The 16,198-nt window shown below is 43.5% G+C and overlaps 1 protein-coding gene across 1 annotated transcript in view; it reads right to left on the bottom strand.

The window, feature by feature from the left end:
• Positions 1–16,198, bottom strand: part of si:ch211-26b3.4 (connector enhancer of kinase suppressor of ras 2) — a 911,874-nt gene that overhangs the window by 310,493 nt on the left and 585,183 nt on the right. The window contains exons 10-11 of the mRNA XM_059977444.1: positions 3,858–3,991; positions 2,452–2,663 (exon numbers count right to left, since the gene is read on the bottom strand). Coding sequence (XP_059833427.1) covers positions 2,452–2,663; positions 3,858–3,991 — 346 coding nt within the window. The remainder of the gene's footprint in view (positions 1–2,451; positions 2,664–3,857; positions 3,992–16,198) is intronic.

The raw sequence follows: 16,198 nt of genomic DNA on the forward strand, positions 1-16,198 counted from the left end.
ACAAAGTAATTGATTTCATTAGTACTCACCACCTTCAAGTCAGTATTTAGTAGATGCACCTTTGGCAGCAATTACAGCCTTGAGTCTGTGTTGATAGGTCTCTATCAGCTTTGCACATCTGGACACTACAATGTTTCCCCATTATCCTTAACAAAACTGGTCAAGTTCTGTCAGATTGCGTAGGGATCATGAGGGATCAGTCCTTTTAAAGGTCAGCACAAATTCTCAATTGAGGTCTGGACTCTGACTTGGCCATTCCAGGACATTAACTTTGTTGTTTTTAAGCCATTCCGGTATAGCTTGGCTTTATGTTTGGGGTCATTGTCTCGTTGGAAAACAAATCTACTCCTGAGTCACAGTTTTCTTGCAGACTGCATCAGGTTTTCCTTCAGGATTTTCCTGTATTTTGTTGCATTCATTTTACCTTCTATCTTCACAAGCCTTCCAGGGCCTGCTGCAGTGAAGCATCCCCACAGCATGATGCAGCCACCACCTTGCTTCATGGCAGGGATGGTGTGTTTTTGATGATATGTGGGGATTGGGTTACACCAAAAATAGAGTTTAGTCTGATGGCCAAAAAGCTCGATTTTGGTTTCATCAAACCATAGAACATTTTTCCAGCTCACTTCAGAGTCTCCCACATGCCCTCTGGCAAACTCTAGCTAAGATTTCATGTGAGTTTATTCAACAGTGGCTTTCTCTTTGCCACTCTCCCATTAAGCTGCGAGTGGTGAAGCACTCGGGCAACAGTTGTTGTACTTGCAGTCTCTCCCATCTCAGCCACTGAAGCTTGCAGCTCCCCCAGAGTTGTCATAGGCCTTTTGGTGGCCTCCTTCACTAGTCCCCTTCTTGAACAGTCTCTCAGTTTTTGAGGACGGCCTGCTCTAGGCAGATATTTACAGCTCTGCCATATTGCCATATTCTTTCTATTTCTTGATGATTGACTTAACTGTACTCCAAGGGATACTCAGTGTCTTGGAAATTTTCTTGTATCCATCTCCTGACTTGTGCTTTTCAATAACCTTTTTTTGTGGAGTTGTTTGGAGTGTTCTTTTGTCTTCCTGGTGTAGTTTTTTCCAGGATACTGACTCACCAGCAGTAGGACCTTCCAGATACAGGTGTACTTTTACAACTATCAATTGAAACACCTGTCTTCATCTGACTAATTATGAGACTTCTAAAACCAATTGGCTGCACCAGTGATGATTTGGTGTGTCATATGAAAGGGGGTGAATACTTACGCAATCAACTATTTTGTGTTTTATATTTGTAATTAACTGAGATCACTTTGTAGAGACCTGTTTTCACTTTGATACAAAAGAATTCTTATCTCGTTGATCAGTGCCAAGAAAGGCCAAATTAAATCCACTGTGATTCAATGTTGTAAAACAATAATACGTGAAAACTTCCAAGAGGATGAATACTTTTTAAAGGCACTGTATATATTTTTTTGACCCTCTCATGAGACTGCATGGCTAGCTTATGCGAAGGTCGGTGTGGGGAATGAAGGATTCGGAAATAGGTCTTAATGTATCTAAATTGCACAAGTTTATATGCAAGAGGTTCAATAAGGAGGCTGGATTTTAACTTGTGAGCAATTTGGAAAATTTGACTGTTTGTGCCTTCTCCAAACTACCCACTATACATCATCAAGAGTCATTCTTAATATATTCACGTTGCAATGATTAACATCTGGGATAGATTCAGCCAAAGTGTCTTGAATTAAGTTAGTTGGAGTAAAGAACTCCATATACAATATAATCAAAATATTTACAATCTTTTTCTGACATGTTAGTCCATGGCCTCCTCTACTGTTGCAATGAGACCATACTCAGGTTGGAGGAGCAACACCTTTATATTTTGTCTGAGTAGTTTCCAACCTGATGGCATGAACATCGATCTCTCAAACTTCTGGTAATCTCCCCCAACCCTCTCCCCCACCATTCCCATTTCTCCTCTCACATTATCTCATTTCCTGCCCATCACCTCTCTCTGGTGCTCCTCCCCCTTTTCTTTATTCCATGGCCTTCTGTCCTCTCCTATCAGATTCCCCTTCTCCAATCCTGTATCTCTTTCACCAATCAGCTTTCTAGCTTGCTTCACCCCTCCCTACTTCCAGTTTCACCTGTCACCTTGTGGTGTTTCCTTCTCTCCCGCCACTTTCTTACTCTGACTCCTCATCTTTCCTTTCTCCAGTTCTGCAGAAGGGTCTCAGCCCGAAGCATCGACTCTACTCTTTTCCATAGATGCTGCCTGGCCTGCTGAGTTCCTCTAGCATTTTGTGTGTGTTTCTACAATACTTTGGGAATTCTTCTTCTTACTTTGCTTTCCTCTGTAAGACCTTCGATATTATATAGAAGTCCCAGAAGAAAAGATGGATCTCAAAGATCAACCACAGAAAAATATAGTCACTTATAATAAAAGCAAACTGCTACAAGATACGTAAGTTACCATGAGTTGGAGTTTTCTCTCTTCTCCGGAGACCAGTTGCTCTTCCTCTCTCATACTCAGAACTCATGGCCAGGCCCTCTCCTTCCATTAGTGTGTAATATTTTCCACTGTCATGGTCCAGAAAGTAACTGGAAGTTTCGGAGCCTTTAATTCCAGCCTTTGCCATCCCATACTTGCCAAAATCGTCACAAGGCACTATCCCCAATTCATCCCTTAAAGAAAAGGGAAAAGGAACCAATAAGAAGCCAATGCAAGTTTAACAGCCATCATTTGGCATGTCAGTTGGTGTAAAAAGTGTAAAGTTAAGAAACAGAATCAGGTTCATTATCACTGTGTTATTGGACATGAAGTTTGTTGTTTTGCACCAGCAGTTGAGAACAAAGACAGAAAATGACTATAAATTACAAAATAAATAAGAAGTGCAAAAAAAAAAGAATAATGAGGTAATGTTCATGTGTTCACAGACTGTTCAGAAATTGATGGTGGAGTGGAAGATTGTGGCTTTGAGTGTGGCTCTTCAGGCTCCTGTACCTCCTCCCTGATGGTAGTACCAAAGAGGGCATGTCCCTGATAGTGAGGGTCCTTAATAAAGAGTCCATAACATGGAGTTCTTGTAATACCTCTTCTTGAAGATGTCTTTGAAGTTGAGGCTGGTTCTGCTCATGATGGAGTTGGCTGAGCCTACAACCCTCATGTGATCTTGTGCATTGGAGGTTCCATATCAGGCTGTGATACAACCAGTGAGAAAGCTTTCCACTAGACATTTATAGAAATGTCTAAGAGTATTTGGTGATGCACCAAATCTCCTGAAACTCCTGATGTAGTAGAACCTTTGTTGTGCCTTCCTTGTGATCACATCAACGTGTTGGGACAATAGAGATCCTCCAAGATGTTGGTGAGAAGAAAAAGACTTCATGGGAACATGAGAGGGAAATTTTTCACCCAGAGGGTTGTCAGCAGAAAGGCATTTGGACAACCACAGTACATAGATAAAAAAGGTTTGGGGGGAAATAGGCCAAATTCAGACAAGTAGAATGGGGATCATGGTTGGCATGCAACAGTTGGACTGAAGAATGTTTCTGTGCTGTAGGACTCTATGAGTTTAAAAGATTGTTCTGGTTTATAAACTTTTCAGCAGCATTTGTGTTCACTAGACATTGAAAACTGTTATAAATGATGCTTAATGACAAGGCAATCTCAAGACACACAGAAACACTGGATAAAACAAGATGTTATACACAATCATCTTCACCAGTAGGGCATTTCCTAAAAACACAATGGTAACTATTAATGTTAAAATATTCAGAAATAGTTCATTCGAAATAGTTAAAAGTTAGATCTTCAATGAGAGTAATGATTGGCTATTATTTAACATAGAGCAGGAATTCCCTTCTGTAAGGACTCACCTGGGACTGTACATTCCTGAAAGAGGAGATAGAATGAAGACATCATGAAGTGTGGAACTGTCATACTTTGATGACATGCCAATGGTGCTAGTTGGTGTTGTGGAGCTGCTTGTAGGACTCGTTGGAATAACTGGCTGTTAAAGATGAAAGTGAAGCATGATTAACACTAGAGACAAATTCATCACATCAGCAAATTAACCCAGAGTATCCTTGTATATCAATAATACATGTGTTATAAAAGCCATACCTATTTTAGTGTTAATGGTATAGGAAGCAATACGTGAAATTTGAGATATGTAAAGAATTCTCTTGCTCTTCTTTAGAGTGTGACTTTGGATTACTGTATGGTAATGTGACCATGGAATTACTTGAAACACAGCACATCTTCAGTGCTGCAGTGAAGTATCAACCTAGAATGTGCACTCAGGTCCCTATGAGCCATGAGAATTTGACGTAGCACATCCAAATGATGTAGATTACACTATAACTTGTAATGGTGGCATTATGACATTTCAGCATTCACGTAGGTTTGAATCCTGCTCAGAAATATCGGCATAGCCCCATGCAAAGAGAATTTCTGAGTGGAAGTAGATGTTTTGAAGTTGTGGTCTGCAATATACCTCTTGTTGGTGCAACTACACTCCAACAACCAGGGTGTTCATGGTGTAGAGTCCTGAACATCTCTGCTGAAATGAAACCTGGTTTGGGTATTGTTTCCACATTCATTTTTTTTGGAGGGATCAGAAACAGCTCCAAGTGATGAAGAGACCTATTGCTGAGTTTAGTTTTCAAATTGCTTGAGTCGTTGGAAGAAATTTGACAATTGTTTGAAGATGTGAAGGAGAGTTGATAGAGGGCAAGTTGTAGGTGTAGTGTATTTAGATGAACACAAGAAAATCCAAAGCAAAACACAAGATGCTATAAATCCAAAGCAAAACACACAAAATGCTGGAGAACTCAGCAGGTCAGGCAACATCTATAGGAATGAATAAATAGTTTCAGGCCAAGACCCTTCTTCAGGAGTCAAAAGGAAGGGGCAAGACAGCAGAATAAAAATGTGGGAGGAGGGGAAGGAGGATAGCTAGAAGGTAATAGGTCAAATGGGTGGGAAAGGTTATGGGCTGAAGAGGAAGGAATCTGATAGGAGAGGAGAGTGGACCATAGGAGAAAGAGAAGGAGGAGGGGACCCAGGGGGAGGTGAGAGTAGGTGAGAAGAGGTAAGAGGCTTAAGTGGGGAATAGAAGAAGAGGGGAGGGGGAGGGAATTTCCTTTTACCTGAAGGAGAAATTGATATTCATGCCATTTAGATGGAAACTACGCAGACAGAGTATAAGGTGTTGTTCCTCTACCCTGAGTCTACAGACTGCCATGTTGGAATGAGTATGGGAATCAGAATTAAAATGTTAAGCTACCGGGAAATTCTGCTTTTGACCTCCTTCCTCTCCTCCATTCAGAGCTTCAAACAGTTCTTCCAGGTGAGGCTACACTTCACCTGTGAATCTGCTGGAGTCATCTATTGTGTCCGATGCTTTGGATGTGGCCTCCTCTACAGTGGTGAGACCCATTGTAAATTACGGGACTGCTTCGTTAAGTACCTCACCTCAATCGGCCACAAGCAGAACTTCCCATTGTCAAACATTTTAAAGAGCATGAAGTAATTGGGGATAATACTGCAGCCAAAGACCATGAGACCATAGACATAGCTGTAGGGCAGGCTATTTGGCCCATTGAATCTGCCTCTTCATTCCATCATGGTTGATTTATTATCCTTCTCAACTCATTCTCCTGCCTTCCCCACATAACCTCTGACACCCCTAATATTCAAGAACCTATCAAGCTCTGCTTGAAATTTTCCCAAAGACTTGGCCTCCACAACCATTTGTAGCAAAGAATTCCACAGATTCGCTACTCTCTGGTTCAAGAAATTCCTCTTCAACTCAGTTCTTAATGAACATCTCTCTATTCTGAATCTGTGCGTTCTGATCCTAAACTACGCCACTATAGGAAGCATTCTCCCCACCTCCACTCTATTTAGGCCTTTCAATATTTGATAGATTTTAATGAGATCCCCGATAGTATTTAAATCTCCAGTGAGTACAGGCTTAGAGCCATTAAATGCTCCTGATAAGTTAAAACTTCCATTCCTGGAATCATACTTGTGAATCTCCTCTGGGTCCTCTCCAATTCCAGCACATCTTTTCTAAGATAAGGGGCCAAAAATTCTCATAATACTCCACGTCCAGTCTGACCAATACCTTATAAACCCTCAGCACAATATCCTTGCATTTGTATTCTAGATCTCACGAACTGATTGTAAACTTTGCATTTCCCTTCCTCACCACCAAGTCCAGCTGCCAATTAGCCTTTTGGGAATTCTGTACGAGGACTCCCAAGTCAATTTGCACCACTAATTTTTTAATTTTCTACCTGTTTAGAAAATGGTCAATGCCTTTATTCCTTCTACCAACGTGCATGACCATACACTTCCCACATTTATTCCATGTGCCACTTCTTTGCATATTCTCCCTATCTGTCTAAGTCTTCTGAAGACTCCCTGTTTCTTCAATACTACCTGCTCCTAACTTTATCTTCATATCATCCGCAAACTTTGCCACAAAGCCATCCAAATCATTGACATATAATGTGAAAAGAAGCGGTTCTAACACTGACCTCTGAGGAACATCTTTTAATGATAGGCAGTCAACCAGAAAAGACACCTTTTATTCCAACTCTTTGCCTCCAGCCAGTCAGCTGATTTTTTATCCATTCTAGTATATTTTCTGTAATAACATGAGATTCTACCTTAAAAAGACCTTCTGAAAATCCAAGTGAACAATATTCACTGACTCTCCTTTGACTATCCTGCTCGTTACTTCCTCAAAGAATTCCAACAGATTTGTCAGGCAATACTTTCCCTTAAGGAAACCATGCTGATATTGGCCTACTTGATCATGTGCCTCCATGTACCCAGAAACCTCACCCTTAATAATAGACTCCAATATTTTCCCAACTAGTAAAGTCAGGATAACTGACCTATGATTTCCTTTGTTCTGCCTCTCTCCCTTCTTAAAGAGTAGAGTAACATTTGCAGTTTTCCAGTCCTCTAGAACCATTCCAGAATGTCGTGGTTCTTGAATGGTCATTACTAATGCCTCCACAGTCTCTTCAGCAAATTTTATCAGAAGCCTGGGGTGCAGTCCATCTGATCGAAGTGACTTAGCTACCTTCAGACCTTTCAGCTTCCCAAGCATCTTCTCCTTAATAGCAGCTAATACACTCCTTTCTGCCCCAGTATTCTCAAATTTTGCTGGTGTCTTCCACAGTGAAGACTGACACAAAATACAAAATAAGTTTTGCTGGTGTCTTCCACAGTGAAGACTGACACAAAATACAAAATAAGTTTGTTCACCATTTCTTTGTCCCCATTACTACCTATTCAGCATCATTGTCCAGCAATCCAATATCCACTTTTGCCTCTCTCTGTTCCTCTTTATATATCTGAAAAAATAACTACTTGTCCCCCACGAGAGAATCATCCAGAAAATCATGAGGCATGGGATCAGTGGAACCTTGGATGTTTGGATAAAAAATTGGCTTACAGGAAGAAAGCAGAGGGTAGTAGTGGAAGGAAAGTATTCTGCCTGGAGGTTGGTGATTAGTGGAGTACCACAATGACCTGGATGAAGAGGCGGAAGGATGAGTGAGTAAGTTTGCAGATGACTCAAAGATTGGAGGAGTTGTGGATGGAGCTGTAGGTTGTCGAAGGTTACAAGAGGACATAGACAGGATGCAGAGTTGGGCAGAAAAGTGGCAGGTGGAGTTCAATCCTGACAAGTGTGAGGTGATGAATTTTGGAAGGACAAACCAGAAGGCTGAGTACAGGGTTAAGAGTGTGGATGAACAGAGGGACCTTGGGGTTCAAATCCATAAATCCCTGAAGGTCGCTGCACAGGTTGATAGGATAGTTAGGAAGGCCTATGGGATGCTAGGCTTCATTAACAGGGGGGATTGAGTTCAAGAGTAGAGAGGTCATGTTGCAACTCTACAAATCTCTGGTGAGACCACACTTAGAGTATTGTGTTCAGTTCTGGTCACCTCATTAGAGGAAGGATGTGGAATCTATGGAGAGGGTGCAGAGGAGCTTTACCGGGATGTTGCCTGGATTGGAAAACAAGTCTTATGAGGCAAGGTTAGCAGAGCTGGGACTTTTCTCTTTGGAGCGTCGAAGAATGAGAGGGGACTTGATAGAGGTCTACAAGATTATGAGGGGCATAGATAGGATGGATAGCCAGTACCTGTTTCCCAGGGCACAAATAGCAAACACCAGAGGGCATATGTATAAAGTTAAGGGAAGGAAGTTTAGGGGAGGCATCAAGGGTAAGTTTTTTTTACACAGAGAGTTGTGGGTTCCTGGAATGACTTGCCAGTGATGGTGGTGGAGGCTAAAACATTAGGGGTATTTAAGAGCCTCTTGGACAGGCACATGGATGAAAGAAAAATGGAGGGTTACAGGGTAGTGTGAGTTTAATACTTTTTTAAGGAATATATGGGTTGGCACAACATCGAGGGCTGAAGGGCCTGTACTGTGCTGTAGTATTCTAGTGTCTAGTGTATCCTCTTTTATATTATTGGCTATCTTACCTTGGTGTCAAAATGGTGTCTAGTGAGGTAGTATAGTGGGTAGAGCTTGTCGCTCTCACTTTCATCTTCCACCGCAGGCTAGCAGTCTCATGAAAAGGACAGCTGAACGTGTAATTCTCTTCCTGCCAGTACATAGCTTCTTCAACAGCAAGCCTCATGTAGTGCCTCCTCACTGGCGACACATGGAAACTGAACTCTTTTTGGACTTAGGCTGAACTACAGAAGATGGGGAGGAGGTCTGGGTCCTGCACAAGTAGCATGCTGGCCCACTGGCGTTCGGACATGCCCTGGTGCTTGTGAACCAGATCCCCAGCTCTGGGTAAGTAGCCCCACTGTCTTGTGAGCAGCCTTGGGAGAGACAAAAGCTATGGGAAGAAATCTAGACAGCAAATCTGGAGTGGAGTCCCTAAGGTGGCTGATGTCATTGAACATCCTTCCAGCAGCTTCTGCAGCCAAGCTGGTGCCAAATATATTGCTTCAAAAGCTTTCCTTTGGATTACACTGGTGAAGCTGAGAGGAGGATCTTGACAAGTTGGCATCTCAGGATCTCCATACCTTCTGCCCAGTCTTGTGATGATGATCACCATCACCCATTGTCCTTCAGGATAGATGGATGCCAACCAACCTCTCTTACCTTTATGTTTCATCTTTTCTCTCCTTATGGCTTTTTAGTTGCCTTCTGCTGGTTTTTAGAAGCTTCCCAATCTTCTAACTTCCATTTAAGTTTTGCAATATTGCATGCCCTCTTTTTTGTTTTTATGCTGTCCTTGCCTTTCCTTGTCAGCCAGAGTTGCCTCATCCTCCCTTTAGAATACTTCTTCATCATTGGTATTCATCTTGCACCTTCTGTATTGCCCTCAGAAGCTCCAGTCATTGCTGTTCTGCTGTCATCCCTTATAGTATCCCCTTCCAATCAACTTTGGCCAGCTCCTCTCTCATGCCTCAGTAATTCCTTTTAATCCACTGTAGTACTAATATATCTGACTTTATTTTTGCTCTCTCAGGCTGCAGGATTAATTCTATCATATTGAATTCAGAATGGTATGGAAACACCAACACCAATATGGAAAAGCCTACAAAAAGTGATGGATACAGCCCATTAAAGCCTTCCCCACCATTGAGCACATCTACATGGAGCACTTTCACAGGAAAGTAAAATCCATCATCAAGGACTCCCACCACGCAGGCCATGCTGTCTTCTTGCTGCTGTCATCAGGAAGAAGGTACAGGAGGCTCAGGACCTACACCACTAGGTTCAGAAATAGTTATTAGCCTTCAATCATCAGGCTCTTGAACCAGAGGAGATAACTTCACTCAATTTCACTCACCCCATCACTGACCTGTTCCCATTGAATTGAACTCACCTTCAAGGATTCTTCTTCTATAGTGAAAGGAGAGGAAGGACAGCTGGTTTACAGTGCAGATTTCAAATTCAAGAGGCTTGACAAGAGGGGAGGATGAACTGAGGCATAGGTTAACTCTGGGAACTGGGATTCAATAACCATTACAGAAACATGGCTGAGGGAAGAGGAGGATTGACAACTCAGTGCTCCAGGATACAAAGATTGCAAAGGTAACAGAGCTGGAGGTAGGAGAGAAGGGGGTGTCTTTGATGAAAGAGAACATAACAATGTTCCTTAGAGATGATACTCCTCGGGGAATCAGTGAAGCCATATGGGTAGAATTTAGAAATATAAATGGGACGGTCATTTTGATGGGTCTGTAGTCTCGCCTCCTCCCCCCAAAAAGTCAGTGTGAGTTGGATGAGCAGAAATGCAGAGATTGCAGCTAGTTGTAAACCTATTAGGGTAATATTTGTGGGAGATTTTAATTTTACTACTATGGACTGTGCCTGCCATAGTGTGAAAACCTTGGAAGGAGTGGAATTTGTCCAGGGAAGCATTCTTCATCAATATGGAATGTACCAGAGAAGGTGCAACACTGAGTCTCTCAGGGGGATAAACCAGGGCAACCGTCAGCTGGTGAGCTCTTTGGGTCCAGTAACCATAATTCTTTAAGTTTAAAATAACTTGGAGAAGGACATGCTAATTCATAGGTTGAAGTCCTGAATGAGGGAAGAGCAAATTTTGGAGGTATTAGATAGGATTGTGCAATAGTTGATTGGGTGAGATTATTTTTAGGGAAAGGAGCATATGCCACATGGGCGACCTTTAAATGTAAGGTGTCAAGAACTCAGGGCCTGAATAGTCCTGATAGACAGGATATATTAATATTTGGAGTGACAGGGTCTGATTCAGAACAGCAAGTGTGACTTTGTTGGGGAGAAGTCATGTCTGACTTTAGCTGTTATGAGATGCATGCAACCATGGTGCAGAGGGGCAAAGGGGTTAAGGGGCAAAAGTTTAGGGGTATTACAAGGGGGAACTTCTTTACTCCCAGAGAGTGGTAGCTGTGTGGAATGAACTTCCAGTATAAGTGGTAGAGGCAGGTTCGATTTTATCAATTTTAAAAAAAATGGATAGCTTTATGGACAGGAAAGGAATGGAGGGTTATAGGCTGAGTGCAGGTAGGTGAGGGTAAGCATTCAGCATGGACTAGAAGGGCTGAGATGGCCTATTTCAGTGCTGTAATTGTTACATGTCTTCTGAAGTTTAGATGCTCTGACTCCCTGGAGTATGGATATCTTGACGTGGTCCCTTTAAGGATTTATACCATCCAACTAATTGGCAATCATGTTTCAAGCCAAAAATCGAGAATTTAAACAGCACCTGAATGGAACCTCAGTGCTCAATCATAAACCCCACTACAGATTTTGTTGCATGTTTTCTTGGTGCTCGGTTCTCATTCCAGCCTTAAACCGTGTCTCGATGCTTGCCTCAGATACTCCAGAATTTGGGTCCTGACCATCCTCGTCAAGGTCTCTTGTCAAGTATCATTAAGCCAAACATGGATCCAGTGGGGGATCAGAGTCTTTCATCTGCTTTAGCCAGCTACGGTGAGAGGATTTCCAGTCATGTGGCAAATGGATCAACTTTCGAGAGAAGGAAGCCAGAGTTGTTTGGGTGAGCCTGTCAGTCGCCGTGCAGACCCAGTATATTTTCCAACCCCAGAGAAATTCGACGGTGACCCGGGTTCTTGCCACGGCATCTTCTCCCAGTGCTCATTAGTATTTGAACTCCAGCCGTCACAGCTCCCTTTGGTGAGCAGAAAGCTGGCCTTCATTATCTCTCTTCTAACTGGAAGAGCCCTGGCCTAGGCTATCGTGCATCAGGAATGAAGGCTGGAGATTTGCTTGGATGCAGAGGAAGTCATGGTGCAATAAGGAAAGTGTTCCATCACCCCACTAGAGCAAGCTGAGCTTCAGACCATCTGATGAAAATACGACAGGGCAGACGGTCAGTGGCTGACTATGCTATCAAGTTTCAGCCTTGGCCCAAGAGAGTGGTTGGAACAGGGAGACCGTGGCCACTCTATACCTCCAAGGACTCTGAGACAAACTGAAGGATGTCCTCACCTTGGGAGAGCCAGCAGAGGACTTAGCTGTTTTAGTCAACCTGTCCATTCATCTCGATAATCTTCTGGCAGAGCAATAGGGGGACTACATCAACGGGTCAAAGAGGGTTAGCCTGAGTTTCGTAGTTCCACTCCCCAACCTCAGACCATGACCAGCCCATCTCCTGTTCAGGATCCTGTCAAGCCCATGTAAATCAGCTGCACTAGACTCTCCACCAATGGGACGTCCTAGTCTCCACCCGGCTGAAGGTGGAGAGCACCTGAGGCAAGTGAGGGCTTTTGTGAATTCTGGGGCAGAGGGTAATTTTCTGGACTTGGGAACAGCCTGCTAACTTAACATATTGCTGTGAGAATTGAGCTAGTCTCTGCCACCCACTGTCTTGGAAGGCCACCTGCTAGGTTCCATGCAGATCGAGCAACAGACTCTGGTTTTGCAGCTGAGATAGGGGATCACACGGAAGACATTAGTTTCTACATCATTGACTCACCACTCATGCCCCTGATTCTCGGGTACCCTTGGCTGTCCCAGCATAACCCATCCATGGACTGGAAGGAGGGGAGTATCTTTGGTTGGTCCAATTATTGTAAGAGGGAATGTTTGTCAGTGTGGTCTTCCAATCCCCAAGCTCTTGCTAGACCAACAATCAACAAGGGGGCCATCTTCAGTCTGAGGCGACCTGAAGCCTTCTGGAGATCTAGTCCTGCCCTCAAATACAGACGAGCCAGCCCCAGCCAACAGGATTGTGCAAGTCCCAACCCTGACTAGTCTAGGCTGCATGGGAACTAACTAGAGGGAATCTCTAGTTCAGAAGAATACCAAAGAGGTGCCTGAGGAGTCTGGAACTCTTGTAGCTAAGCTTAAGGGATCCAGCCACCAGGTCCTGAAAAAGGGAAAGACCCTTGGAACCTAGTCCCGAGAGCACAAGGACCTTTTGTAATGCCTCTCTGCCATTGCCTGAGGATACAGACAAGGATTTGAACTCTCATTTTCATGAATGAGTTCTGAGAACCTAGGGAGGGTACTCTGAGGTCTGTTGAATTACTCCACCACCTAAGAAGCCTCAGGAGTCATCATCAAAGGAAGGTCCAGAGGAGATTGTAGCGTTTTAACCGGTTGAAATCCCTTTCATCTATAAGGACTTGGAGAAGATCTTCAGCAAGGGAAAGGCCTCAACTCTTCCACTGCATCAACCCTACAACTGTGCTATAGACTTTCTGTGTGGTACTTGAGAGAAACGCAATGAAAGAGTATGTAAAGGAGGCTCTTGCCATGGGTTTCATTCATCCCTCCACCTCACCAGCTTCCTCTTTGTACAAAAGAAAGTTGTGAGCCTAGGCCATGCATGGATTATTGGGGATTAAACCACATAATGGCCAAGAATTCTTACCCCTTTTCACTCATGAAAATGGGCTTTGAGATTCTCCAAGGGGCAAGAGTATTCACAAAGCGAGCCCTGTGAAGTATGTACAACCTTGAGGAAAACCACATTCAATAAACTGACGGAACACTCAGTGCCTGGTTATGCTCATCAGTCTTGTGAACACTCCAGCAGTCTTTCAGGCCTTTATAAATGATGTGCTCCAGGATACTCTGCATAAGCATGCCTTTGTCTACTTGGACAATATCCTAATCTTCTCAAAGTCCATGGAGGAGCATGTCACTCATGTCAGGGACATTTTAAAGAGACTTCTAGACCATGGATTTTAAGTCAAGCTGGAGAAGTCTGAGTTTCACGCGATGATCATTGCATTTTTGGGTTTCATCATTGTCATTGGCAATCTCAAGATGGACTCTACCAGACCAAGGCAGTGAAGGACTGGCCACCACCATACACTGTCAAATAAGTCCTACAATTCCAGGGGTTTGCTAGCTTTTACTGGAAGTTCATCAGACATTTCAGCCTGGCAGCAGCTCCGCTAACAGTGCTAACTAAGAAATCCACAAGCTCTTTTGTCTGGACTACCAAAGCAGAGGCTGCTTTTGCAGAGCTTAAACAGCGGCTCTCATCTGCTCCTATCTTGGTTTCTTCTAATCAGGACCTTCTCTTCATTGTGGAGGTGGTCACCTCAGTCATCGGAGTAGGTACTGTCTTGCCTCTACGATCACCTTAGGACAGTAAACTGCTCCCTTGTGCATTCATCTCCAGGCAGCTATCCCCAGCTGAGAAAAACTATGACATCAGGTATTGGAAGCTTCTTATGGTTAAGTTAACTTTGGAGAAATGGTGTCATTGTCTTGAAGGGTCCAAGAACCCGTTAATTATTTGGACAGACCACAAGAACCTGGCTTATATTCAGGAGGCCAAGAGACTGATTTTCAGGAAGGCCAGGTGGTCTCTGTTCTTTAATTGTGTTAATATCTGCAGCAGTGATGGCTGAAATAGTCCTGGGCCAGGTCTTCAGGATCCATGTGGATCCTGTGGACATTATCATGGATCGTGGTCCACAATTCACATCATATTCCTGGAGAGTGTTCTGTAGGCTGATTGGGGCCACAGCAAGCATTTCCTCTGAGTTTCACCCGCAGTCCAACGGCCAGACAGAGTGGCCCAATCAAGATTTAGAATGATCCCTAAGATGGCTGGCCTTAGAGAGTGCTGAAGAGTGATGCGGTCATTTGACGTGGGCAGAGGTCACTCACAACACACTACATTTTAGCGCATGGGATGACACCATTAGACCACCAATTTGGTTATCCTCCACCACTCTCTCCAGAACAGGACGCTGAGGTTGGGGTTCCTGCAGTCGAAGATCTCATCCAACACTGCAAGCAAAAATGGGTTAGGGCAAGAGAGAATTTACTCTCCTCTTCGTGAAAGGCAGAAACCAAGGCTAACTGAAGGAGAAGACAGGGACCTGCTTTGTAGCCTGGGCTACAGGTCTGGCTATCCAGGTGGAGTCTAGAAAGTTGGTGCCCAGGTTCATTGGACCCTTCAAAGCCCTAAAGAAAGTAAATCCAGTGGCTTAGAGCTTGCAGTTCTCCGAGACCCTGAAGATCATTTCCACTTTCCACATCTCTAAATTAAAACCTGTCTGCATCAGCCCCTTAGCCCCAACACCATCAGCCCTACCACTGCCTAGGTTTATCAATGGGGAACATCAATAATACTCTTGGATCCAGTTGTCATCCAAACTACCATCACTGTCTCTCCAAGCAGCCAGGGCTATCAGGAGTTGGCTGTAGGGGAGGGTTCCTGTTATGAGTTGGACCCAAGAGTGCCATCTTCTGGGCTTTAGACGCTCTGACTCTCCAGTGTATAGGTAGCGAGTGTGGTCCCTTTAAGGGTTCCGAACCATCCCACCAATTCACAAACACATTTTGGGTGCCAAGAATTGAGTATTTAAAGAGCACCTGAATGAAGCCTCAGAGCTCAATTGTAAGCCTTACTAGAAATATCATCTAGCGTTTTGTTGGTGTTCAGTTCACATTCCAGCTTTATACCATGTCTCGATCCTTGTCTTGGATTTGGGTCCAAAACATCCTTGTCAAGGTCTCATCACATTAGCAAAGCCATTGAAAAGATCTCTCATGGCAGGCTTCTCTGCAAGGTTAACTTGCAAGGGAGCCCGTAGGAGATAGAAGATTTAATTTATAATTGGCTCAGTGCTAGGAAGCAGAGGGTGAAATTAGAGAATTGTTGCTCAGAATGGAGGTCTACACAGAGGTTAGAGTTGGGACCTTCATTTTTGTAATTTATATAAATGGTTTGGATGTGAATGTATAAGGCATGGTTATTAAGTTTGCAGATGATACCAGAATAGGTGGTGTTATAGATAGTGCAGAAGGTTGTCTCAAAAAAAAATTACCGAGAAGTCTAGATCAACTCAGTATGTAGGCTGAGGGTTGGAAAGTAGCTTTCAATCCAGTACTGCAGTTTGGGAGATCAAATCACAGGAGTACTTATAGAGCAAATGGTAGGACTTTGGGGAGTGTGATGAGTGCTGTAACAGAGGTTCCGAGGAGTGCAAGGGCATAGTTCACTGAAAATGGCATTGCAGGTAGATAGGATGGTGATGAAAGGCCTTTGACACACTGGCCTTCATTAGTTAGGGCACTGTGTACAGGAATTGGGAAGTCATGATACATCAGTGAAGCTGTACTTGGAATGTTGTGTACAGTTTTGATCACTGTTATAAGAAGGATATTATTAAACTAGAAAGAGTGCAGAAAAGATCTATCAAGGATGTTTGTGGGACAAAGAAGCCCAAATTACACAGAGAATGGA

Source organism: Hypanus sabinus, chromosome 8, assembly GCF_030144855.1.
Source record: "Hypanus sabinus isolate sHypSab1 chromosome 8, sHypSab1.hap1, whole genome shotgun sequence".
NCBI lineage: Eukaryota > Metazoa > Chordata > Chondrichthyes > Myliobatiformes > Dasyatidae > Hypanus > Hypanus sabinus.